The sequence below is a fragment of the Phyllostomus discolor genome, chromosome 1 (genome assembly GCF_004126475.2).
Source record: "Phyllostomus discolor isolate MPI-MPIP mPhyDis1 chromosome 1, mPhyDis1.pri.v3, whole genome shotgun sequence".
Taxonomy (NCBI): domain Eukaryota; kingdom Metazoa; phylum Chordata; class Mammalia; order Chiroptera; family Phyllostomidae; genus Phyllostomus; species Phyllostomus discolor.
In genome coordinates this window covers 181,682,421-181,710,390 of record NC_040903.2, presented here as the reverse complement: position 1 = coordinate 181,710,390, position 27,970 = coordinate 181,682,421, and the positions used below count along the sequence as shown (strand labels likewise).

General features: G+C 45.9%; 1 protein-coding gene across 2 annotated transcripts in view; it reads right to left on the bottom strand.

The window, feature by feature from the left end:
- Nucleotides 1-23,691, bottom strand: part of SAMD4A (sterile alpha motif domain containing 4A) — a 205,091-nt gene extending 181,400 nt beyond the window's left edge. Inside the window, exons 1-2 of one of the 2 annotated variants that reach the window (XM_028507348.2) lie at nucleotides 23,393-23,691; nucleotides 21,582-22,203 (exon numbers count right to left, since the gene is read on the bottom strand). In XM_028507348.2, coding sequence (XP_028363149.1) covers nucleotides 21,582-21,777 — 196 coding nt within the window. In that variant the 5' untranslated portion in view covers nucleotides 21,778-22,203; nucleotides 23,393-23,691. The remainder of the gene's footprint in view (nucleotides 1-21,581; nucleotides 22,204-23,392) is intronic. The other variant, XM_028507351.2, reaches the window with a different exon arrangement.
- Nucleotides 23,692-27,970: the final 4,279 nt, after the last annotated feature.

The following is a 27,970-nucleotide window of genomic DNA, read 5'->3' as shown; positions in this document are numbered from 1 at the left end:
CCATCATTTCAGCCTTCAAGAAGAGGCCATTTTTCAATCAAAATTAAGCACCTGTAAAATAGTTTTCCATTGGGCAAAGGTTATAATTTACCAGATATTCTTTCTCCTGAAACCATTTCCTCTTTCCTTCTTGTGCTTGTCCCTTAAATTATCTAGAAATTCTAGCAAACACCACCCTCTTACATTGCCAGTTTTCAGGGGCTGGTTATTTTCTCTAAAGAGTGAATAGAAAGCATGACTTGTTCATGTAACTGATTTCAGACCCATTCTGGCTAACACAAGAAATACTTGATGAATGGAAAAAACAAAACCAGTCACCAAGATGAAGTACAATAAAAATACCAGAATATAAAAGCGGTAATCAGAATGACTTAATCATGAAGAAATTAATTAGGTTCTCCAGGAAGCAAGAATAATAATTATGACCAGAAGGACAAAAACATAAGCATCTATAATTATACAAAACTAGAAACCATGTAACATTTCAATAACAGAAAAATAGTTACATAAATTATGTATCATCCAAAGAAGAAAAGATTATGCATCCATGACAAGCCACATATGCAGAATGGCGGAATAATGATATTATTGAGGCTAAATGTTGAGAATCTATGAGTTGATTTTGTTATTCTATTTTTTTGTATGTCTCAAGTTTTTCATAAAACATATTTTACATAAATATGTTTTCTAAAACTATTTAGTAACACAGGCAAATGCTTATCGTTAACATTAAGTGGAATGTGGAGGTGGGCAAAGTACGAGCTGTAATAAGTACAATTCTGATTTTCTCAACAACACGCACAAACACAGAGAAGACAGCCTAGAAGGAAAAGCTTTAAAATGATAAGCAATGAGTGGCTCTGAGTGGCAGATCAATGATGATTATTATTTTCTTCTTTTACATTTCTGTATCTAAAGGTGTCTTAACAATGAGTATGTTTTACTTTTGCGACTAACAACATGACAGAGAGCAAAGGATTCCCACTCAGGAAGGGAAAGAAGGTGACCGACTAACAGTGAGAAGGAGCTGGCTCTACACAGAGCACCCCCGGCCACGGCATGGGGGGAAGACGGCTGAATCGTGTTGACCATCTGAAAGGAGCTTACAGGCTATTTGAGGAGATGACTTTAACACAAAACGATCTAAAGCTACCAGACTGTAGACCAGTGTTGAATGAGGAGCTTTTACAAGTGCTACAGTAGCGGAAGGGATGGAGGGAGGGAGTCAGTCACGGAGCTGTGGTAGTGGAGGGATGATGACCTCACAAGGCTACCAGGGGAGCAGGCTGGGCTCCAAAGGACAAGGGGGACTTGTGGAGGTGGAGATGAAAGGAACTTGGGGGACGAGGCGGGTTTGAGTTGAAGGCACACTTGGAAGAAAAGAAAATGTGAGACACAGAGCACATTGCTTTGTCTGAGACAGAGTTCATGCAGGAAATCGATGAGAAACATGGCTGTCAAGTGAGGTTAGAGTGAAGGTTTTCACCCTCATGAGACTCCACACCCCCTTTACAACCCTGTAATGGAAGTCACAGATAATGTAACCTAATCCATATATAAAGCTATTAAAGCAATGTTATGACCTAGCTGTGATATAAAGGAGAAATGAAAGGAAAATGATTTATAATGGTGCAGCATACATTAGAATTTGTACATGTGCAGGCATGAGGCCTGTAGAAGACAATGAGCTGGTCAGCTCCTTGGCCCATCCTGCGACCTCTGTGAATGCAACAGTCACACATACAGGCTGGCACGCCAGTCACAGACCACAGGTACTGGTGCCAGTGTGGGAAGCCACTTCAGGCCAAGTCCTGAAAAAAACAAAATCCTGAGCTCCACCCATTCAAACTGCAGAAAAGACCTTTTGCTCAAGAGTTGGTTGTAGGCTCTGATAATTACTAATGGGGTTTTTCACTTCTGTTGTCTGGTAGACATTGGAAAGTCAAGTGGGAGGCCTACCAGTGGGCACCTGCAGGACTTTGAGTACCCTTGACCCCTCCCACTAAATGCCAGTAGCAAACCGCCCTTTAACACTGTGAAACTGACAACATCTCACAAATTTCTGAAGTACCCCTACCGGCCATGAACGACTGGGATAGAACCAGCATTTATGTTGGGGGCACCACTGGCATTCTGGGCAGGACACTTTACCTCGGGCACACCCGTCTCTCCTGTACTGAAGGACACTGCGTATCCCTATTGGCAAGCGCTAAAATCCAGTCACGGTGATAACCAAAAACAGGCCCTCATCTATCCTGTTTGAGACCTACCACTCCACCTTTGAGAGACACTGACCAAGAACTTGGAAGTTTTGAATGTCAAGCCGCTGAAGCAACTGAGGAAAGGAGAAGGACTGCCATAAAGAACTCCAACTTTTAAAACCTTTTAATCTTTCTATGATGCATCTCTCAAAGAACTTAAGCTCAGCAGCATGTGATTATTAAAGCAGAAAGTGAAAACTATAATTAAAGCACCCCTGAACACTCAACTAACCTTCAGCTATCTCCCAAACCGGAGGCAGCCTTTGGCTGCTCCTGGAGGCAGTGAGCTGCTGCATGGCATGTTACCTGGGAGTCTGGGAAACACAAAACTCGAGAGTTGAGCACTTCTGGGGTTTCACGCCACTCAAGTGGGAAGGTCAATGTGGAGTAAGGCATGAAAAGAATGTAGTGTCACTTCTTAGAAAGACTCAGCACAACTGACAGAGTGGCTACAACACACGGCACAGCTAGGAGAGGGGAGGGAAGGACTCAAAGACATTCCAGAGGGAGAAAGGGAAGATCAGGCTGGCCCGTCAGTGTCTTCCCACCTCTTACAGCGCGGGCCCTCTGAAGATGGCCATTGTTGAGAACGCTCTGTCTCCTTAACCTCCTTGCTTTTCTTCATAGCACTTACTATCATACCCACAGTGCCAGCCACACCATAGGCAGGCAAATGCTCAGTGAATTAATTTATTCCACAAATATTTATTGCATTCCTGCTAAATTCCACATTCTGTTTCATGTGGGGAAGGAACAATCAACAACACTGGCATCACCCGTTTTTCACGGACCTTACGTTCAAGTGAGGGCGTTTGAGTGACGGCTGCATGGTATAATACGCCACAGTGATGAACACCGTGAATAAAATAAAGTAAGTCAGGATAACAGGTTTAGAGATGGTGGTTGGGAAGGCGTGTCTAGGAAGGAGCTGTATGAGCCGAGTCCTGAAATATGTGAAGAAGTGAGACACACAGAACAATCAGAGGGAACTTCTGCCTTATTTGAACATTCAAGTTAAGATATCCTAATTAACACAAATCAAAGCAATGGACTTTGCTTTCAAATTAAGGAAGGGGCTATGTCTTGTATACAGCTGGATCTTCGACTTCTAACATGGTATGTATCCCTTCTTAAAAGAAACACAGTTCTGAACAGGCACCAAAAAAAAATTGTGAGCAAATAAATGACACAAGCCATCCTACTGCTTCCTGCCAGGACACATGTCCTCCCTCGCTGAGCGGTACTGGCTGTAGCTGATATTAATGCTACTCAGCTTCTTCAACAGTTTTGCTTGGAGTCAAGTCTTGCTGCTTACATTGGTAACATAAATTTGATGTAGAATGGACCACAAAAACATCAACATGGAAAACCCAACAAAGTATCCATACCACATATGGCTATAAAATTTCAACACACTGGAGTGAAAACATGAGGCTTTTTGACCCGGTAGGTGTCTGTGAATCAGAAAGCCATCAGCTTTCACAGACCTCTAACAGTCATTGTTTCCACCCCCACCTCTAGGCATTCCTCATGGATGAGTATGTAAATTACTTCGGCTCCGAAAAATTTCACACATAATGAATCATTTATCCATTCTAACTCTTGTTCCACCTCTAATGTGTCACAGTGTAAAACAGACCAAACTCTGAAATGAACACTTTCTAGGATAAAAGTACTAATTTGTGCTCTTTGACATACTATTCTTAATACGTAAGTTGTATAAATTTTAATAACTTAAAGCTCTTCTGAGATGATTACGTGAAACTCAGCAGCAGCCTCTCCCTTCCTCTGGAACACTAAATGTTCTCCCATGGGGGGCGGGGGGAAGAAGCTTTTGACAGCAATAACACTTGCTTTCAAAAATCCTTTTCCTACCAACAGAATCAAAATTTAAAACTTCCAGATATCAAATCACAGCAGAAAAGGAGACAGAAGAAAAGTGTAAAAACTACAGCAGAACGATACATATAGAAAAAAGTATCATCAAAGAAATGTATCTGAAAATAATAAGAACCTATCAAACAAAGGTTTCTTTTGTTTGTTACTAATATCCAATTAGGAAGAGAATACAAAAAGTAACCTACTTATCTGCATAGGATCATTCATTCATTGGCCCAAACTTTCAGGACAATGTGGTTAACATACTTTCTGCAAAATTTTAAGGATGTGTGACCTAGAAATTGCACTTACAAGCATAGATCCCAAAGTAATAACTGGGCTTTAAAGGATGCTTATCATAGCATTATAACCCCCTGGAAATACCCTACATGACCAAGCATAAACATTTGGTTTAATAAATGGTTGCACAGCCATACCATAAATGTGATACAGTCATTAAAAATGCTATTGTAAAAGAACTAATGGTGCTTCATTGAAATATGAATGACATTAAATTTAAAGAGACAGTTTAAATGCATTTTTCACAAAACTACATATAAACACATATGGTCCTAATTTTGTGTATTTGAGTAAAAAATTTATTTGTGTATTTATGTTAGGAAAGAAGACTCTAAATATATTCAGTTAAATGAGAAACAGGATTATAGGTATGATTTATGTGATTTTCTCTATTTTTCCATTTTTCTACAATAGAAATGTAATTCTTCTTATAAAAATATTTTCTTTCAAAAAACTCTTTTAGCTAATTTGCTAGGACCTGATTTGCACACTCTGACAAATCTTTTCAGACAAAAAGAAAGTATGTTTAATAAAATAGACTTCTCAGAAATAGCTTTTGTGTCAAATTCTATTTCATCCACTTATTGCTCCTAATTCTTTATATTATAATATTATCGAGTGTAAACTTAGCTTGGAACATTTATTTTAATCAGACAACATGTTAACAATTGTGTGGCCAAGCAATTGGGTAAAGGGCAGTAACTAAAAGATCTTCTCAACTAATTAAATCATATTAAAAGTGAAATAATGATCCAAACATAATTACCAAGTTCATTCCACTTAACAAACTTTACTCTGAGTGCCTACTATGTGCTAAGCACTGTACTGACCATTAATTTGCCGGGATCCTCTTCAATGGTTTGGACCTGAGATAAAAGAAAACATTCAAGTCCAAAGAGTTAATCCACACAGTTGCCCCCAAACCTAAAGCCCAGTAGAACAACAGATCCTCTGATAAAAATTCCTCTGCCACACAGAGATGACCCTGGATGTTTGATCCCTCAGCTGCTCTGTCTTATCTGTAAGCTCTTCAACTCATGTATGTGCAATAGACTCCACCCTAACCCCAAACCTCAGCACCGAGATGCAATTCCAAAAATGAAGTCAGTCTAGCACGCCACCACAATTCCAATGGTAAAAATAACACAATGCTTTATTTGCATCGATTTCAGTGAAAGCAGGCCAACCCAAGCCACCTGTTACTTGCACAGCAGCGTGACAACAAAACAGTATAAATATTCATTCTTTATGAAATTGCACAAAGGTCACTTTTAAAGGGAAGGTTATCGATGGGACAGCTGGCATAGACTAGCTGTATTCACAGACTCTGCACCTGAATTTTAAAAGGCACTGGTAACTGAGACTATTGTAATGTACTATGTACATTGGTGGGAAAAATTAATGGAAAATATTACTAAGTGCATAATCCCTAAGAGCATTTTATTTGATAATTTCATTGTGAACCCCAAAATCATTTAAATTCTATAAAATGCTATTTGACAGAACAGTGTGCACATCTTTTCAAAAGGTTCACTGAATAATACCAGTGTTGCAAATAACCTCTTTAACCTGCTGTCGCAACAGTGTAGATTTTCAACAGCTGTCAAAATAGATTCTAGTATCCATTTTACTCAAGTGTGTGAGATCTTAAAATTGTCAGGAGTGTCAGGATACGGTAACTTAGTATAAAATGCAACCCAGCTGACTCCACCAACTACAGAGAAATGGAGAAAGCTGGAATTGGCTCAAAGAGAAAAGATCGATCAGAGGAAGAAGGACATGGAGAAAATCATATCCAAGAGCAGGCAAGTAGGTCCCCGCTCCAAGCTCTGATGCAATGGGTTTTATCTTCTAGAAGCCACAGAACAGAATTCTGAAAAGCCATGTCATTCACCCCCAGCACAAAGGAATACCTTCTGGGTGTTTGTTATGTACTCTGCTGGTACTAGGGGCACTTGCTGGTTCAGGGCAAGGTTGCCTGACACAGAAAATAAAAATACACCACCCCCAGCCCTGGCCAGGTGGTTCAGTTGGTTGGAGCATTGTCCCATACACCAAAAAGTTGTGGGTTTGATCCCCAGACAGGGCACGTACCTACATTTCCAGTTCAAACCCCCATCAGGGCATGTATGGGAGGCAACCAATCAATGTTTCTCTCTCACACTGATGTTTCTCTCTCTCTCCCTTCCTCTCTCTCTCTCAAATCAATAAACATATCCTCAGATGAGGAGTAAAAAAATACAGAACCCCCAGTTAACTCTGATTGCTGATATACCACGGATAGTCCCTTTAGTGTGAGAGTAGTATGGCCCATTATTCACGGTGTATCTGCAGTTCAGTTACCTGTGCATCCTGTATTTTATCTGGCAACTACCTACAATGAGGCTGATCAAACACAGGTTCTTCCCTCCTGGAGCTAACATTCCAGTGCAGGATATCAATGTAAAAAGGTAAACATTTTGAACTTTTTATTTTAAAAAATGTACTCTCGTATATACATTTCACCAAGATTCACCAATTCTTAATCTTTGTCACCTTACATGTAACCATTTGAGAATAAATTGCAGACATCATATCTCTTCATCCCCAAACCCTTGATAATGCATCTCTTACTAGTAAGGATATTTTCTGCCCTGGCCAGGTGGCTCAATTGGTTGGAGCATCATCCTGTAGATCAAAATGTTGTGGGTTCGATTCCCAGTTGGCCCATTCCTAGGTTAAAGGTTTGATCCCCAGTAGGGGCACATACGGGAGGTAATCCATGGATGTTTCTGGCATCGATGTTTCTCTCTCTCTCTCATCCCCCTCTCTCCCTCTCCTTCGCTCTCTCTCTATCTCCCTTCCTCTCCCTTCTCTCTCTCTCTAAAATCAGTTACAAAGAACATATCCCCAGGTGAGGATTAAAATAATAATGATAATGATAATTTCTAATATGACCAAGGTATAATTATAATATTAAGGAAATTTAAAATTGTTATAATATTATCCCGTATAATGGATATAGTCCATGTTTAAATTTCACCAATTGTCCCAATACTGGCAATGTTCTTTCCCAATCCAGGAGCCAAGCCGGCACCCCAGGTTGCATTAGGTTGTCACCTCTGTGGTTCTCTTTGCTCCGGGACAGTTCCTCAGCTAACACGGTCACTGCAGTCCAGTGTGCCGAATGCTGGGCTGGCGGCGTGCAGGGCGGTGCTGGAGCACCATGGATGGTGAGGCACCTCCTTCTTCGTCTTCTCTCCATGGACTGAGCATCATCTGATGAACTCCTCACCATTCTAGCCCTTGAGATATTCAACACAATACCCAAGCACTTCCTGTTTTAACTCTGGGAGTTTTTCCCTCTCTCAATGAGAAGTGGGGAAATCTTAAAGAAAACCAGCAGCAGCGATTCTGTCCTAATTACTCCTCTCCAAAATTCTGCGAACGGAACAGATACGCACCGCAGTATTTCTGTGCAGCCCACCAGCCGCTTACCGTCAGAATCGCACTGGAGGCTCGAAGCGGCCGCCCAGCTTGCGCGTTGAGTGTGGAACAACTGCACCACGACCGTCTGCAAGCGCTGCGGTAACTGGGAATTGTGCTAGCGCGGCTCACTCTGCCACTCAAAGAACATGTGCGAATAGGGAGGTTCTGTTCAAAGCAAACAAACAACAACACTGACAAGAAACCATGCTCCCTTTCCAGCTGACACTTGGTCAAAGAAAGGTAAAGGTGGAAACAATATTAAAGAATACAAAGCCAAGCGTAATTATTTCCTTTTTAGCTGAGGTATGCAAAAATACTCAAAGGTTTCCCAGTAAATGGTTTTAAGTGGATAATAACTTTATGAAGTTACCTTTTTAATAATAAAACTGGAACAACTTAATGATCACAAATGTGTGAAGAATCCAGACCCGCCGGCTGAGGTAGGGAGCCCCTGGAGTCCGCTTCCACTGGCTCGGCGAACACCCACAGCAGAGCATCTGCAGGCGGGTGCCGTGGTCACAACACAGAATTCTGCATAACTCTCCCCAAACAAATTCCTTAGCACTGACATCCGAGTCCTTCATACTCGAAGGAAGTACACTCAGCGATCTAATCAATTAAAAGGATGAAAGTGGACACAAAATGAACTTTGACAAATGACAGCCAGGCCAGCCTGTGGGGACTCTGGCCGGCACAGCTGCAGGTCCCGACTGACTCATCAGGTCCAGGCCTCGGGCCAGGCCCGGAGGGGCTGGCGTTCCCCGAGAGAACCACGTGCTTATTTCAGCTCTTGCTAATAAGCAAAAGCTCTGCATAAGAACCCACAGTTATCTTTCCTGGACCTTTTAAACAGCCACATCCCTAATTTTTTTTTTATCCCACTGCTTCAGTTGGCCATTCGAGAATCGTGTCACCCTACATTGATACAACACGATGCAGCTCACAAAGTACCCTGCAAGCGCGTACGACCCCACTTCATCCTGGTAATGGCTCTGTGACTTTCGCGGGGCTGACTCCACTTCACAGACGAGGAAATGGAGGTTGCGAGCATTTAAATAGTTTTTACAAGGAGACACACTTCTTTTTTTTTTAATATATTTTATTGATTATGCTATTACAGTTGTCCCATTTCCCCCTTCACTCCCCTCCACCCTGTACCCCCTCTCCCACCCACCTTCCCCCCCTTTAGTCCATGTCCATGTGTCATACTTATGAGCTCTTTAGCTTCTACATTTCCCGTACTATTCTTGCCCTCCCCCTATCTATTTTCAACCTACATTCTATGCTACTTATTCTCTATACCTTTTCCCCCTCTCTCCTCCTCCCACCCCTACTGCTAGCTCCCCATGTGCCCTCCATTTTTGTGGTTCTGTTCCTATTCTAGTTGTTTACTTAGTTTCTTTTGGTTTTGCTTTAGGTGTGGTTGTTAATAATTGTGAGTTTGCTGTCCTTTTACTATACATGTCTTTTCTTTATCTTCTTTTCTTAGATAAGTCCCTTTAGCATTTCATAAAGTAAGGGCTTGGTGATGATGAACTCCTTTAATTTGACCTTATCTGAAAAGCACTTTATCTTCTCTTCCATTCTAAATGAGAGCTTTGCTGGATAGAGCAATCTGGGATGTAGGTCCTTGTCTTTCATGACTTGGAATATTTCTTTCCAGCCCCTTCTTGCCTGTAAGGTCTCTTTGGAGAAATCAGCTGACAGTCTGATGGGAACTCCTTTGTAGGTTACTGTCCCCTTATCACTTGCTGCTTCTAGGATTCTCTCCTTCGTTTTTACCTTGGCTAATGTAATTATGATGTGCCTTGTTGTGTTTCTTCTTGGGTCCAACTTCTTTGGGGCTCTCTGCGCTCCTTGGATTTCTTGGAAGACTGTTCCCTTTGCCAGTTTGGGGAAGTTCTCCTTTATTATTTGTTCAAATAACTTTTCCACTTGTTGGTCCTCCCCTTCTGGTACCCCTATAATTCGGACGTTGGAACATTTAAAGGTGTCCTCGATGGTCTTAAGCTTTTCTTTGATTTTTTGAATTCTTATTTCATCATGCTTTCCTGCTTGGTTGATTCTATCTTCCTTCTGGTCCACTGTGTTGTTTTGAGACTCAGATTCCTTCCTTTCACTATTGGCTCTCCTCCGTATATCTTCCTGCATCTCTGTTATGGTAATCTGCATTTTTTTCATGTAATTTGGATCCAAAATCAACCAGTTCCATGAGCTTCCTGATCACCAGTGTTTTGAACTGTGCATCTGATAGATTGGCTATTTCTTGGTCACTCAAAAGGATGAGTCCTGGGGGACTGATCTGTTCTGCTGGAAACATGTCTTATGTCTTTCCCTATCTCTCCTACTATTTTATTTATTTATTTATTTTTTCTCCGGTCTGGTCGCTCTTGTAACGGTGGGGGGCGGAGCCTTAGGTGTTCACCGGGGCTGGGCGCCCCAGTCGCTAGATTGTGATGTTATATGTGGGGGCAGGGGCGGGAGCAGGGACAGGAGGGAACAATGGCGACCGTTCCGTTCTCCTTGAGTCAGACACTCCCCTGGGCTTCTGGGCCGTGAGCTCTGCCCTGGTCCACAATCACTGCCCCACTGATTCCCCCAGCCGCTGCTTGCGTACTCAGGGATCACCGCTGCACTGCTGCGCTCTTGCGCCCCGGATGGCTGTCGTGCCAATTTTGCGCCAAATTTCCCCCGACCTACGCGCGCCTGCGACCCGCACCAGCCCCGCGCCCGCTCTGCTCATCGTCCCCTACCAGTCTGGATGTACGGATCTACTTCAACTTCTTGGCTGTCCGAATTCCATTTAGATCAATCCTCTGACAGTTCTGATATTATGACTGCAAATCATTGTTGTAAATTATTGTTGTTCTGTTCTTGGTTGTGCGAGCAGATACTGTGCGTCCACCTATTCCTCCATCTTGCTGGAAGTCGGAGACACACTTCTAAGTGAGGATGCCAGGACCCCAGCCCAGGTCTTCTGTAAGGCACTGAAGGTCCGAGCACCTGTTGCTCACATCTGGCCTTTATCATGTACCTCCTGGTAATAGCACCAGGCTCAGCATCTTGTCCTATTCTATTATTAAGTGGTTATGCGCTTAGGGTTTTCTCACAACCAAGATGGAAACTCCTTGTAGATTAGGACTATGAGTTCGATTTCTCTGTACTCATTCATTCAACAAAAGCATGCTGAGACCACCTACGTGCCAGGCACAATATCAGGTTCTGGAGGACAAAAGTGAGAAGACACAGACTAGTCTGGAAGGTGAATGATGACACGGCCTGGCACTGTGACTGTACCTGCCGGTGCCATCGAGCCCCGAGGGGTCAGGGCACTCTCAGGAGGAGTTGCAGTTGGTCTGCCACGCCCCACACGAGAACACCCAGGGAGAAACCGCTTCACCAGCCAGGGAGTGAAATCCCTCCCACAGGCGGTGGGGCAGTCAGTCAGGAACACTCCCAGTTCTCCGCTGGGATTTAGGGTAACTCCAGAGTGGCTGAGTCAGAGTCCGCATAAATCAAGAGGACATTACTGGAACTGTGATTAAAACATGCCAAAATAAAGTCAAACCTTCCTACACAAAACTGCAGTCTCAAAATAGGAGTAGTAATCATCTTCCAATGAAAACAAATTGGCGCTGTATTATGAGTGACGAAACACACAAAAAGGAGAGGGGGGTGGTCTGGAAACCACTTCAAGGAGCTCATCCTGACAAATGCCGTCTTTGACATTCAGGAAAGGACAGCATCGCTCGTGCCCAGCGTACATAGTCAGTCCTTCAGTGTGGTGGCCGTGCTGGCCGAGTCAACCATGGGAAGGTTATCAAGCCTAGGTCACCAGCCCTGCCCCTACTGCACGTCCCCTAGCTGACCCCAGTCTTCTCAAATCTTCACCAGAGGGGCTGGAATCAGCATGGTCTCTCCCAACTCCTTAATTTCATGCTGCTAGAAAATGAAATAAGAATTCACTCTTATGCCAGCTGAGACATGTCTTCCTAAACCAATCTTCAGAAATTTCCCTCCTTACAAACAATGGAAAAGCTTGTTTTCACTTATAGCTCTTAAGTTGGTGCTTTGCCCAATTCTAGATCCTAAGGAGATCCTGACCCAGCTCATCAATTGCTAGTGTGTCAATGTCAAGGATGCCATGAGCTATTAGGCAACCCATTGCTCATTATTTCGTCTCCGCAGTTCGCAGGGCCTGTTTCCTACCCCAAGTCCTGCCTGTTCATGCAGAGGCAGCAGAAGCCTCCGTTCCCCGAGTCTCCCTCACAGGAAGGGAAACTCTGAATCGATGCCTTCACTTAATTAAAAAAAATTTGCCAGTGTGAAAAAGAAGCCAAGCCATATCAGGCACCATAGGATTAAAATCTGATAAATAAGAAGCACATTAAAAAGGACGAGCTGAAAAGAACTCTCTTCCAAGACCAATTTATAAAACGTTAGAGTGAAACATATTAAACTACCATTAAATATCCTCAGGCACTTTTCTTTTAAATGCCAACGTTTTATTTACCTAAGAACTGGAAGCAATCTGCAGCATGCATTGGGGGTGAGCATTCAACACAGGCTTCCGGATCAGAAACGCCTTGGTGAGCTAGGCACAGGTTCAGCCACTCTCAACCTACATCTGCTCATCTGTAAAGTGGAGATAATAACTACTTTGTGGAATTTATATAATTTAGAAACCAGTTATTAAGCATTTACTATGTTCACAAGTCTGGGTAGTAATAAGCATATTATTTAATTATTGCAATGTACTGCATTTAATTTTCACAGCCATTAGTTCTGCTTCGTTGTGTCATTCACCTGTTCGGTAATTGGCGGTAACGGGTATGTGTATGTGCAGGTATCAGCGCCTTGCCTGACACTGCCAAAGAGGAAGGAAGGAAAGGAGGGAGGTAGGAAGAAAAGGAGGGAGAGAGGGAGGGAAGAAGGAGGGAAGGAAGGAAGGAAAGGCAGGTAGCGAGTACCGTACAAAGAATATCTATCTCATGGTCGCTTTTAGAACCAGATGGAGAGAACAAGAAGATTCACGGGATGGAGACTGCAATTATGAGTTACCTTTGCTAATAAATGACTGACACTCTGGGCTTATTGCTGTTGGGTGACCCCAAAGCAGCAATATTCAATCTAGTTCATTACATCTTTTCTTAAACTCGGTGGCACCACTCATCACGGTCACTTAGCGCCACTTCAATGCCTACTTCACAAAAAGAACAGAAAATCACTCTAAAGTGTGCTTCTTAAACAAAAGCCACAAACCTGTGGCCCAATCAGGCCAAGAAGTACAAGAGGAATACACTGGAAATAATTTGAAGACGATTTTGAAGACCACCCTTACTCATTCACTTGTACTATCTCTCTTTTTCTTCTCTGCTCCTGAAAGTTGTTTTCTTATCTTTATTCCCATTCCACAGAAGTCATAGAATCTTAAGGTGAGGAGGTACTTTGGGGGCCATCCAAGAGGTCTCAGCTTCTTTTCTAAAAAAAAACTCGCACTGAGTTCCTCCAATGGAGAGGGCGGAGTGGTTCTGAAGTGAGGCCACTTGTTTCTTCCCTGACCAGTGGGATAATGACTGTCCCCACTTAATCGCATAGGGTGGTTGGGATGAATAAATGAGATACTGCCTGGAAAGAATTCATTAAGGTGCCCGACACAAAGCAGGCTTTCAATGAATCGGAGCCAGACCCATTTAGAAGTATTATTCTGTGCCTTGCACAATGCGAAACACTTGTCCACCTCTGGTGAAACCCACGCCACTGCCTCCAAAACAGCTTAAGCCACTGTCTGGGAGCCCTGATCAGTAGAATTTTTCTGTACTTTGAGCTACATGAACTGCACCTTCCACACACTGCCTTCTACACGGATACAGAATTGAACCCCTCCACCACTCCAAGCCAAGCTTTCAAAGAACCAATGACAGTTGTCATGCTCTCCGCTCATCTTTTCTCTAGCCGAAATGTCTCCCTGGTTCTCGGGTGTACCACCAGGCTCTTTCTTCCCTCTGGCCACTTCCTGACTTGTCCATCTTCCCCAGCATGTGTACTCAGTGCGTGGCCAGTCCGGCCAGACCGAAAGGACAGCCTGGCCAGAGCTTGTATTGTATTGTTATTCAGAACGGAAAACCCATTCTGAACACAATATTATTACATATTGTATCATATTTCTAATGTATTATTAAAGGCTTAGTGGCTTTGGGGACAACCACTTTGTGACATTATTCATACTAAGCTCAAAGTCTACTAAAAGCCAGAAGTCCTATTTGCACACACTGCTAATGAGCCATGCCTCCGCTAAGGGAGGTGTAAGGGCTGCAGAGAGTGGTTTCACAGTCATCTTGTCCTCTTCAAGTACCCTTTGGGATCAGGATTCTGTCTGTGTTGTGAAGCCCTCAGCTACGCCTTCTCAGCCCAGCTCACACTGCAGCCCCTGCTGTGGCCACCAGCTTCAGGGAGGCATAACCGGATGACATTCCGCTGCAGTTGCCCCACGTCTGTCTAGCATTCTGCCTGGGGGCTTCTTGACACCACAGTGCAAGACACCATGGAAAGGCTCAGCTCCGCAAGCCTGGAAGAGCAGGGCTTGGCACGCTGGGACACCCTTGACCAAGGCGCCAGGGAAGCCTGTGGGTAAATGCCCACCTCGTCTGTCCCTTGATCCCTTCTGAGGTACAGACCCTCTTTCCTGTCCCCTGAGGTCAGTGCCCAGAATAAACTACCTGCACGCCAGCCCTTGCCTCAAACCCTGCTTTCTTGGAGACCCCAGGCCAAGCCACGTGTCTACACGGGAGCCCTGAGGCACAGCACCGAAGACCTTCCTTGAGACTGACAGTCCCCAAAGCCGGCCTGTCAGTCACTGAAACCACTCTAACCCCACCGGACCAGACTTTCATCCCGCCGTCCAGGCCTCCATTTTGTCCATCAGGAAGGAGGGCGCTTTGCCAAAGGCGGTGCGGAAACTCAGACGTGGAACGCCTATCAGAATTCCTGTGATCTGCCCACAGTACAGAAATTTCCCTGGAAATGCTATCTCCCATCCCATTGCCCCGTCAACAAAGAAATGATGTCAGTTAGTTCTCCATTACCCATTCTTCCCGTTCTTTGGAAAACCAGGCCACTTCCTATTTCCTCATCCAAATACTAGCAGATCAAGTTTTAAATAATCTTCTAGGATCTTACACAGGACCAGTGTTAACTTCCCAGATCCCTACTAGGTACAGAACCCACTTGTGCCCTCCATTTTTTTTTCCCCAAACGGACACAATGTTATTTAGGGAGGCTTCAGATGACACCCCTATTCTTTTATGACTCTTCGGAAATTCAAAAGTGGTTCAGCATCGCCATTTTAATCACACACTTAAATCGCTATTTGGTGCATATACTCACATAGATACGTGTGTACAGGGAAAGTCAACATTCTATGTGTATCCATGCTGCACACAAACACCTGAATTCCACCGAAAGGTGTGAGGACAAACCGCTTCAGAAACTCCAATGATTGTGCTTCACGTGAGTGCGCTGGGGAAGTAGGAAGAGATCTCTCCCATCCGGTGTCTGGGATGAACATTCCTGCTCTTTCCAGCTCAACCTCATAGTCCACAGCATCGGGGGCAGGGGGGTGGGGGGGGAGGAATCGTTCCTGGGGCCTGATTTTCCGTGGGACGTTGATCATTAGAAGGCCTGGAAATTCCAGCAGAGGCATGTCCAAAAGCCCGGGGAAATGCAGCAGCAGAAGCCAGCTCTGCCTTCCTCAACCCAGACTCAGTCTCAGAGGGTGAAAAATAAAAATAAAATAAATAAAATAATAAAGTAAATGGTTGCTACATAGAGTGGGAACAACCTCCGAGAACTAGCTTGTAAGTCCCAAGGAGTGACATGCTCCTACAGAAGAGCTGGTTGGCTCTTCAGAACTCCAAGCTGGCTCTTCGCAATAAGGCCCACGTCTGGACTCGCTAAAGGGGAGAGAAAGCCTGACTCCCGTTCTGAGAATGGCGCTTTCTTTGGGAGACTCCTGCCTCCGGGCAGCTTCCTCAGAAGCCAAAAAGGAAAAAAAAAGGCTCAGAGGAGATGTCTAATTCTGCATCTTAATCTATGTGAATTGGATGGACTCAGGAAGGCTTTGGAATGCTTATGAGGGATGGAAGGAAAGGAGCAGGCTAAAAACTTAAAGTAGTAATTTTTTATGTTTTATGAGTACCACACCTTTCCTAGAAAATGAGTTATACAAGGCAAAAGCCCATGGATGAAAACCCCAATTCCTCCAGGTCACGGAGAGCAATATTTTCTCCAGTGTTGTTAATTCTTTTTAGGGTTACGTTTCTGGGGGATCTTCTGGGGAGTTTTCAGTTATCTCCCAGCCCTTCTGATCCTCATTTCACCCTTGTTTGTTTGTTTGTTTGTTTAAACATAATAAACCAACCAGTTTGACTGCTACGTCTGTCTGTCTGTCTACGCTGACTTGTTTTCATGGGACCTGTTTATAACACATACTCAGTTGCTGAAGCCCTTGGGTACCGAAGCTAAACACTCACGTCCAGTTATTCACAACAAAGAGCACAGACGTGTATGGCCAACCCAAACAAAATTACCGCACCCTAAGTAAAAAGTGTTTCAGATACAAAAGCCCAATATAGTTCATTCAGCATCTGCTTTCCGCTTTCACCAACTGAAGGAAAAAAATGTTGACAGGAAATTTGGGAAAACTGGGTCAGTGCTGCATTTTTAGGAACCGACATGACAGAGAAAAAGAGAGCTAAAATGTAGAAGGTGGAGTGAAGTAGGCTCATGTCTTTTCGGGGTTCCAAGTCCTCTCCAATCTCTTCTTGATAATCTTTTAAATAAAAAGATCCCCTACATAACGTTTTACATAAATTTTTATATAAATTCTGTATTAATTAGAGGTAAATGTAAACCTAGGGAATAGAATAGATCATCATTTGATGATTAATAAGGAACTTTTGGACAATAACAAGGTTTGATTAGCTCCTTTTTACAGATGAGAAAACAGGCTCTGAGTCTGACTGACTGATTCAAAATACATACTCTAAGAATCTTCTAGGACATATGCCCTCCTGTGGATATAAATAAGTGGCCACCTGGGCAATACCTTCTTTTCCTCTCCACCTCAAGCCTTTCTTCTCCTCACCCCATGCAGCAATGCGGACAGCAACAAAGCTACCCTGAGCTGATGACACCACCAGGTGGCCAACATGGAAACTGTCTAAACCAAACTGCCTCCCGTCTCTGCTTCTCAGAGGATCACACATATACAGGAAAGCTCTTTTCCAAAAGTGTGTACACACACACACACACCGTTCATCTTTTAACTCCTTTCGAAAAAGCATTCTTGGGTTTTCTGTCATCTCTGCAGGGTCAAGTCCAAATACCTTAGCTGACAAAGTCCTATACACCCATAGCTTCTGTTTTAACTTTGGCCTCTTTAGAGCTCAACATTCTACACTCTTCTAGCCACTCTGAACTCACTATTCCCTGCGCACCACTGCACCCTTTCAGAAAGCAATATTTTTATAAATATGATCTTTTCTGCTTAGAAAACACCTTGCTGCCTGCTCTCTACAATCCTTGTGACATATCAAACCAACTCCTATTCACCCTCCAAAGCTCAACTCAAACATACCTCTTCTTCAGCGAATCCTCCCTGACTCCCCTAGGCAATCAGTTTCTAGGCTCACAATGCAAACAGAACCCCTGCTCCCACCCATATCTGTGCCTGAGCACCCATGACATTGTGTTAGTCCTTTACTCAACATGGTATCTGTGTACCAGACATCAAACTATACAGTAAGTTGCCCTTGCATTCCTACTTCGTAACACGGGGCCAGGAAAATCATAGGTACTCAGAAAATGCATGTAGATGAATAAGTGAGAGAAAGAACTACAAACAAGAGCTTATCCAGTATCATCAGGAAAGTCACCATTCTTTGGCTTTCCTTTTATGCCATTTGTGACTTCAAAAAGCAATTCAGGGTATGGCGTACCTACAATGTGGAAACTAAAAACCATAAAAATCATAGAGCCAACATCTTCACCCTGTAATGAGAGCAAATATACCTGCAAGTCCTTTGTAATGTTCATAATTAGTTTTGTCTCTAGCATCACCATTTCAATTAATGCTTTTTCCTGTATTTAATTGTCAGTAAAGTGTGTAACTTTTTGCCATTTATTTATTGCAAATGTATGCAATTCTTCAAAAAATACGCATTGTTCTGTGCGTTAATAAGTCACTGTGGATTCACCTGCAAATCTCCATCTATTACACCATTTCCATTGGAAAAATATATTTTAAGTCCAAGTAACAAATGCCACACAACCTATTTTTCTTTGGGGAACTGCAGGTATAGTCAGTGGGTTACATTTTTGCCACTTTTAGGTATTGAATGAACTCTTGGCTCTAGAAACAATTATCTTCAAACTGAGACAGTCTAGAAGTCTTGATGTGAACCTGGCTTGGCGGCTGAAGGGTACTTTTCTAAAGCTATAAAGCTTCTGAAATCACACCTCCACTTAAAGAGCTGATCATGACCTGTACCTACCCAGCAAATCTGGAGACGCACACACACACATAACTCCACAGAAACGGGATCAACCATTTATTTTTTATCTCAGATGACCATGAACTAAGGCAAAGGACGAACCAGTGAGGCACTAGATTCTCAATAAATGCTAAACTTAAAAGAATGAAAAGTTAATATCCAAATGCATCCCACAGATTGCAAATAAACAAGGTCTAATGTGAAAGAGTCTATCTATTTAAAGTCAGTTCTGAAGAAAACAGGGCCAAGTTCACACTATTACTAATTTTTCTATTACATAGAAATGAAACCCCAGATATGAATTTGGTGCCCATTCGCCAAATTTTAAAAGCTCTCAATACCAGAAGAAATATGCGTGCTTCCTGAATTGATGGCTACAAAATAAAGTAAATGATATGTGAGGATTCTGGTACAGGGAACCTCCGCCAGCCAGTGAACGAGTCATCATATGCAGCCCAGTTTTCTGAATGGGTAAGAGCTTTACAGACTGAAACAGCTTGGGAGGTCAATTATCTTAAGTGTCAATATTTCCAAAGTTTATGGCCTATTTCCTTCTCTTCTCAAAGAGTGTGCTTAAAAATGTATCCCTTGGGTCGTTCACTCTCATTCATGGTAAACATCAATTACTGATTTATGTTATTTCAGGGCAATGCCTGTGGGGTCGATGGAGGATTCCTACCTGAATTTTTGCCCTGAATTTTTCTGTCTCTTCCCTGGCTGTCAAGCTGTCAGGGATCATTTTTCCGTCCTGGCGACAGCAGCCAATCACCCGGTTCTAAATGCGTTAATAGCCATACTACGCAATGGAGTACTGTTCAATTATTTTTAATGTAAAGACTGTTGTCTAAAATAAGAGTAATTATGTTCCCAGAGAGGATCTGGAGTACTCTCCTAGAGATTCGGCCATCGATCCTGGCTGCTCAGTGGGCATCTCTGCCCTTTCCTCGTCCTCATTTCCGTTCCAGTGTCTGTACGAGAGCCGTTCTTCAGACTCAGGTATGTACGACACACCTTGCTGCTCTTTTTGGCCCCCACGCTTCAAGAAGTAAAGCGAACCATCCCACGACTAAGGAATTTCCGTCCTGGCCACACAACAAAACAAATGCAAAGGATTCCAAGGAAACAAACTGTCCAGATCGAAAGATTAATCCACAAATTGGAAAACGGTCCTTATCTTACATAATGGGTCTAGATGGCGCACGTCTACAGCACTCAGCAGCATGAACAGGCAGGTGTCTCAGACAAATGAGTATGGAAAAAATTGGGCAGTGGATTATGAAATGACAAAACAACTCATAGAAGTTCAACCTTTTCTTGGATTATTAGATTACAAGACTTTTAAAGTAAGCAACTTCTTTTTAATACCATACGGTAATGCTTCACTTACTAAACTGCTGCTCTATTGGAAAAAGTCTTCTTTACTCAGCAGGAAAAAAATGTCGCTCTAATAATTGAGTAACCGAAAGATTAATTATCATCATTTTAAGCCGTCCCCACAAGCACTGAAGTCAAGCATTCGACATAAATGACGGGACTTCAGTCCTGTGCATCCCACGAAACGCAAAAGTTTATGTAACCTTGTTTGTCAAACCTGAGGAAGCAAAATCAAGCAGGTGAGCCAAGCTACCCTGTCAAATCAAGGACGAAAATAAAGAGAGTGGACATCAGTTATCCTGGTCATGCTTCCACACCCTTATAAAGGAGGCTGGCCTTTCAGCTATTTGCAAATATGGGGCTGAAGGGACCCTGCCACCACCACCCTGGTGAGGAACTGGGTGCCCTGTCAGGCTCCGGCTAATCCCAGGGGGGCTGTGGGATCTCCCTCAGTATGCACACACCCCCAATGCTGGGCAGCACGAGCTCTTGAGGGTACAGTCTTGCCTGCTCAGGAAAAGGACTGTGAGGATTTCAAGCGGTCACTTCCAGCCTTTGATTCTATATATGGAAACATCCCCTCCTGGTGTTTCCAGCATCATGAGCACCACATCAGGGAGGAGGAGTGAGGAGGAGGCTGGCTCCCTGCTTGCTGCCCTGACAACACACTCGCTCTGTGTCTCCCAGGCCCCACTGCCCTGGACTGGCCCTTGTCATCAAATGGCAGCCCAGACCTCTGCTGAGTCTTGCAGGCTAACAGCTCTAACACGGAACAGCTGGAAGAGGACCCTGCATTCTTTGCTCTGCGTAAACACTGGGGGCTCTGTTCACCCTCCTGCTGCCGCAGGAACGAAAGAATTTCCCCTATCCAAAATTACAACGAGCAGACCTTCCCTCCATCCCCCAGCCTCGCTCCACCCCTCTGCATCCAGGGATATAATTCCAGTCTGTCACTGCCCATGCCAGCAAAGAGCAAACTGCTGGGCCTTCTGCATGCATGCACTTTCTACACTAGTTGAGGTGTCGGTAAATCCTAGCAGAGTAATATAAGACAATCCTGTTATATTCAGTAAAGTTTCCTAACAAACAGCGGCAAGGACATGCCTTCGGTTGGTGAGACCCTTTCTACAAGATCCATACCAACACCAACACGGTCATGACAGATGAGCATATCCAAATAGTATAGGAACTGCAAGTATTTCAATACTCTGTAGCGTCACCTACATATTACTCAGAATACGGAGCTCTAACTGAAATGCCCGTTGGGGGAGATTAAGAATAAAATTGGATTTTCATGGACTTCTCACACAGCCTAATCAAAGTCCGGCTTCCGAAGAGCAGTCCCAGGTTTCTTCCTGTGTTGCCGAAACCCGGAGAGCCACGTTGCCCGAACGAAGAAGAAAAAAACCCAGAAAATCCAGACTCTACGTGACCTGACTTACTTATTTCCCAGGAAACTGCATAAGAGAAAAATCAATCATTCATGCTACCGTAGCTACCACACGGAATGGAGTTGACGGTGGGCAAAAAAAAACCCAAACAAACCACAACAACCCAAAGCGGCCAGCGGAGGTAAGTGGGCAGCAGGGGCGGGGACGGAGAAGGGGTTGAGAGGCCAAGGGCCCCGGGGACAGCGCGCCCGTGTCCCCGAGGAACCGCGGCCGGGGGCGGAGCCTGGGCCGGAGGCCGCGAATGGGAGGGTGGGGGGAACAGACAGGCGCGACAGCGGCGGCGGCCGCACACTCACCGGGGCTGTTGGCCTCGCCTTCGAGGACGTGCAGCTCCGCGCAGTCGGCCAGCGAGTGCTCCAGGCAGAGCTGGAGGAAGCGGGCCTGGGTCTGGCTCACGCGCTTGAGCAGCGACAACAGCGCAACAGTCTGCTCGCATTCGTTCCAGCCCTTAAACCAGCCAGCCAGCACCCCGACCTGGTCGCGAAACATCATGGTTAGGGGGCTGCCCTCGGTCTACACAGCCCCTGGGAGCCGCAGCCCGGCCCGCCTGCCCCAAAGTTTGGTGGCGCCGCAGCCCTGCGGCCGCCGGAGACGCGTTCGGGTTCCAAGGTGGCTCGGGCGCCCGGACGCTGCAGGTACCGCCTCGGCTCCTGCCTCTCGTCTGGTTTCAGTTACGTTCCGGTGGTTCTGGCTGATTTCCCCAGAGATGATGACAGACAGTAGCACGGAAATGTTTCTTTTAAAAAAATAACGATTTTTTAAAAAATCCGCACAAGGCACACAAACTGAATGAAGAATGCTTTCTTCCCCCCTGCTCCTCACAGCTTCGGGATGGTAATTTTCGGCGTCCCGGGGTCTCTTTCCTGCTGGGCGGCAGCTCGGACCCTTTACACCCGCATTCCCGAGCGGCGGTCACCACTGAAAGGAGAGAAAGGGCTGCAGTGAGACCTCGGCCGGCGAGGGAGCGCGCCCAACGAGTGCATCAGAGGGGGCGGGGGGCGCCTCGCGGGGTCTTGGTCCCCCAAATTCCGGTCACCCTCCCCGCACCCGAATGCGGGAGACGAGCTTTCCCGTTCTGGGGATGACCAGAAGCCTCCTTCCCAAGTGCGGGAGGAGACCCCACGGCTTCCTGTTGCTGCCTCTGGGAACGGCTGGTGCTCCCCACACACCCCACCCGGACTGGCCGCGGGTGCTGTGTCTGAGAACGCCAGCACCAGCAACAGATTTTCCTCGCGCAGAAAACTTGCAATGCGGCTGCGAGGGGCGCGGGGGTGTGGGTGGGGGCTAATGCAAAGCAGAGGCGGAGGCAGCAGCAACAGCCCGAGTTCCTTCCTCCTCCTCCTCCTTCTCCTCCTCCTCCTCGTCCTCCTGCCGGAGAAGCAGCCGAGAGGCTGCAGCTCCATCTACAGCGACAGCCAGCATCTCCACCACCAGGCGCCCCTCTGGATTTAGGCCGTGAGCAGCCAAGGCAGCAGCTCGAGACAAAATAAACTCTCCCCACCCAAAGCTCCTCGCCCAGCGGGCGGAGGCGCAGCCAGAGCCCGGCTCCCCCGCGCCTCACCGCTCCAGCCCACCCGGGAGGTCTCCAGGGCCTGCTTCGCCCTGAGCGATCAGATGTGCGCGTGCCTGTGCGTATCTGTGTAAGTGTGTATGCGCGTGTGTGCTTTAGGCATCCTGCCCCCACTGCCGCCTCCTGCGGGCGGGTCTGTCCGGCCCAGCGCCTCGTCCGCGTGTCCCAGGCCGAAGGCAGGCGGCACAACCCCGGGCACACGCCGCTCCGCTCGCGGAGACAGCCGGGGCCACAGCACTACTTCCCCCAGCAGGCAGGGCGGCTCCGCCGGGACTGCGGCTCCACGCCGCTGGCACACGCCCCCCAAGGACCTCAAAGAAAGTTCGGCTTCAGAGGCTCCCCGAGTCCTATCGCTGTTCGGGTAGCCGCCGCCAGCCAAGGAGGGAGCCCAGTGACTCGACCCTCGATGGGGCGGCTCTCTCCCAGCATCCCGCTTCCCGGCTCGCAGAACTTCTCGAGGGGAGAGGGAAGTCCGGTGGAAAGGGACCCAGTGGCCGGAGGGCCCCCTGCCAGGGGCGGAAGGAAAGGGGCGCTCACCTCCGCGCGGCTCATAGCGGCGGTTCGGGGGCCCACGCGCGGGTCCGGGCCTGCGGCGGCTGTCAGCGCGGCCCGGGGTGCCCGGAGCGCGGGCTTCGGGCCATGCCGTCGGGGCGGGCGGCGCGGAGAGAGTGCGGCGCTGTGAGTCCGAGCCGCCGCCACCGCCGCTGCCTCCAGTGTCGGCTGGCGGAGGACTGAGCCGCTCAAGCCGGAGCTCCCCACATGCTACTGATTAACATACACCATTACATCATGGGCTTGGCAGGGAGCGCCCGAGCGGGGGGAGAGGAACCCGGGCGGCGGCGAGCGGAGGGAGTGGGGGGAGGATCCCGGACCGGCCTGCGGCAGGGGGTGGGGGGAGCGGATTCCTCAGTGGGGGCCAGAAAAGGGGAGGGGAGCGGAGTGGGAGGAGCCCGATGCGGAGAGGGGTCGGGTTGGAGGAGCCGCCGGGTGGAGGGAAGAAGTTTGGGGAAGGGGAGGGGTCTGGGTGAATTCCTCCCCACTTCTGCCTTCGGCTTGTTGAGGGGCTGGGGGCTGGGGCACTCGAGTCACCGGAGGGGGGGTGGGGATCCCGAGGGCTCTTGAGCAGGGACGGTGCTGCCACCAGCCGCTAGTCCTTGGGAATGTGGTTTGCCACTCGAGTGACCCCTCGGCCTGACTCGGGTCCCAGGGTGGCAGAGTGCCTTGTCCCGCGGGCGGCGGAGACCTGAGGCCACTGCCGCTGGGGATGTGGACGGGTTTGGGAGGTCGCCGACGCGAAGGGCAGAGGAGGCCGACAGGCGGTACGCAGAGCTGTACGTGCCTGAGGGCCAGGCTCGGTGGGGCCATATTGGAGGAGCATAAGGAAAGCCTAGTCCGATCACCCCCCTCCCGGGTTGGGCCTTGGGTGCCCTTTGCTCCTGCCCATGGCCCCGCACCCCTCTCCGGCCTCTTTCTTTCCTGGAAAGCCGCCTACTTCGGCAACTAGCCTGGGAGCTTTGCGCCTGGGGCGCAGGCTGCGGCTGCGGGCCTGGAGGGGAGACGAGCGTCGCCCTGGATCGCAGGGAGGCGGGCGCCGCCACCTGTCAGCGTGTCGGAGTCGCCTATACCTGGCTCTGAAGAGTGCGCGAGGCCAGGCCTGGACTCCGGAGCTCCTGGTGGTGCGGAAGAGGATGGCCAAGCGTGGCGCTGGGGCCCAGCAACACGAGGTGGCTAGTCTCAAAAGTACAAAATTGTTTAAAAATATGCCAAAACCTGAAAGTCGATGTACCTTCTAACATTAGTTGAAAATTCGCAGATGGAGTTGATGGCCAAATTCAGACTATCTCCTATTTCCAGTGAAAGCACTAAAACCTTGAACACTTTCTCCAGCAGCTTCATTAAAAAGTTTTGAGAAATCGGTGAAACGCACATTTCCGTCCCAGCCTTCCCCGTTCTTCCAAATACAGTATTAAGAGACAAAGTATCTGAGATATCCACTACTTAGCCATTCCGCCTTCCACCTCCAGCATGTGTCCCTGGAATTTCGATTCTTTCTTTCTTTCCTCGAAACTAATCTCTGCATCTTTTAGTTCATGTCAGAGATGTGGCAGCCCCTAACCATCTGTCGAGGTACTGAAATGTCTCATGGAGCTGTAGAAATTTAGGTGTTACCATTAAAATAGTGTGTGTGAATAATTTTTAAAAGTTCCTTATGAACCAGCCAGGAAAGGTGTCTGCACAATTTAATGAATATTTTGCCCTAAAAACAAGAAGTCTAAAGTCAATGTTTTATTTTTGTTTTGTTTTATCCTTATAGAGTCAGAAAAGCTTGACACGTTTTCTCCAAGACATTACTCTACATTAGCGAGTCCTTAGTAGTAGTTTCTATCAGGAAACGTGGCGGAGGGTTAGAGCACCGTCCACCTGGGTGGATGCCTTCCTGCCTACTGTAGATAAAGCATAAGTTCTCTATCGGAGGCTTCTGGAAACCCCCAAGAGTGGTTTTTAAATAAAAGGAAAGAAAGATAAGTTTTATTAACTTGCTTATTGTCACCTGTAGTTTACTAAACAATAGTAAAACTAGAAAACAAAAATACAACAAAACTTGAGGCAAATCTCAAGAATTCTACTTAATGCTGAAGAAAGAAAATACTGCCACCTACTGGAAGAATGTTGCTCTTACCGCTACTGCCTTTGACAGGAAAAGATCTTGATTTAGCTCATTTTTGAGACATTTCTGAGAAACATAAATTTGAGCCTGACGTGAGTTACCAGTCCCCCTTGTTTCGTGGGTTCATAATGCTGGTCATGTCCCTTGCCACTTGGCCTTCTCCCTGACGAGAAAGGGGGTGGAGACGAGACGATGAGAAACGCAGTGAGGCCGCGTCCCTATTTCTCACAAAAACTGAAGTCAGAACTCTGAAGGAAGGAAAATAATACTATTGGCTAAATATATACTTTTGTATTTAACACATATTTTTCCTGTGTGAATATGTACCCCACTTTTAGGGATAATTATAAAGCAGTTAACAAGTGCTAAATACCCACATCATCGGGAAAAGGAGTGAAAATATGTGATAAAAGAGATTATTAATGTGTCTCTGTTCACTGTAGTCCTAATTAGTCATTTAAAAATGCCTATAGTTCTCTATATTTTCTAATTTTTCTACCCAAAGTAAAAAGTTAAAACAAAATAAAACACTGAGCTCAGGACCACTGACTAAAATTAACTTTAAAAGTATCCTAAAGAAACTACAATATACAACTTAGGTCTTCGACTCCAGAACTGCTTATGAGTCTGTTTTGCTCCCTACCTGGGTCTCATCCTAGCCTCCCCACCGTGTCTCCCTGCTTCAGTTCTAGTCTACCCACTCCCCTGCCCTGGCTCTCCCGTGGTTTCTGACTCAGCATTAAATACATTCCGGGCTCTTTGGCCTGAATTACAAACAGTTCATCACATGGCCACTATCTGCTGCTCTGGCTTTCTCTCACACACACATTTCATTCACTGATTCATTCAACAAGAAGTGTTTATTCAGTTTAAATCATTGTGCTAGGCAAAGAAGGCATACAAAGGTAGAAGAGGAGGTGTCGTCTCTTCAGCCTCTAGTTGAGAGTGTGAAGTACACGTGTGACACACACACACACACACACTTCACTGCAAGGTACAGTAATCAGTGGGTCTAGGGGGAGGCCACACACCATGTTGAGAAAGACCAGAGGAGGCAAAACTTCTGCCAGAAAATTCAGAAAGATACTACTATGCATCTGGTGCCTTTTGAGTTGGTACTCATTGCATTCATAGTTTCAACAGAGATGTGCAAAATTTTAAACACAGATAGCATCCAGGAGACGGATGTATAGATGTTTGTACCAATAAAGCATCCTGAGAACTCCATGTTTGTATTTTTCAGTCCATATTTCCTTCCAGCAGCAGTAAGTTAGAACAGGAGAAGAAATGCAGGCCTTCCCAGATTTTGATGGTGGCAATAAACTAGTGGAAAGAGATCCAACAGTCTCTACTAAATGAGGCATAACCTGTAAGCTGGTAATTCTGTTTTTAGGAATCTATCCTACTGAAGTAAAAGCATCATTACTATAAAGTTTACTAAAGTGTAAGTATAAATACAAGAATGTTAATTCCAGCATTGTTTGTAATAACAAAACACTAGAATACTTATCTGTGGAGGACTGCATGAACAAATTATGAAACCTCCATACTATAAATCTTATTCACCTATTTTTAAAAATTAGCTGTACTTGGGCCCTGGCTGGTGTGGCTTAGTGGACTGAGTGCTGGCCTGTGAACCAAGGGGTCACGAGTTCGATTCCCCATTGGGGACGTGCCTTGGTTGCAGGCTGGGTCCCCAGTACAGGGCGTACAAGAGGTGGCCACACCTTGATGTTTCTCTCTCTCCCTCTTTCTCCCTCCCTTCTCCTCTGTATAAAATAAAATCTTAAAAAAAATTAGCTGTACTTGGAAAAATGCACCCACATATGATGGACTGATGGATGGGTATATAGATAAAGTAATAAGTGATGAAGTACAACAAAATGTTAATGTAGAATCTAGATGGTGAGTAGGTATTCACTATTCAATTCTTCCAAATTTCTGTATGCTGCTGTTTATAATACATTGTTGGCAATAAAAAGCATGAGTCAAATTTATATATATTGGCCTAGAAATTAAGTTTTTTTAAAAAGATTTTTTATTTATTTATTTTTAGAGAGGGAAGGAAGGGAGAAAGAGAGAAACATCAATGTGCGGTTGCTGGGGGCCATGGCCTGCAACCCAGGCTTGTGCCCTGACTGGGAATCGAACCTGCAACACTTTGGTTCACAGCCCACGCTCAATCCACTGAGCTACACCAGCCAGGGCTAAAATTAAGTTTTTTAAAAGATGTAGAATAATGTCTATGTTATGACTCCATTTGTGTGGTTAAGAAAGCCAGCTCCTGCATCTTGGAACCCAGCCCCATCACTTACTAGCCCTTTGACCTTTTACAAGTCACTCCCACCTGGTGCCTCAGTTTCATTGGTAACATACATGTCTCGTTGTTATGAGGAGTAAATAAGTTAATACCTTTACATTTCTTAAAAGTGCCAGGCATATAATAT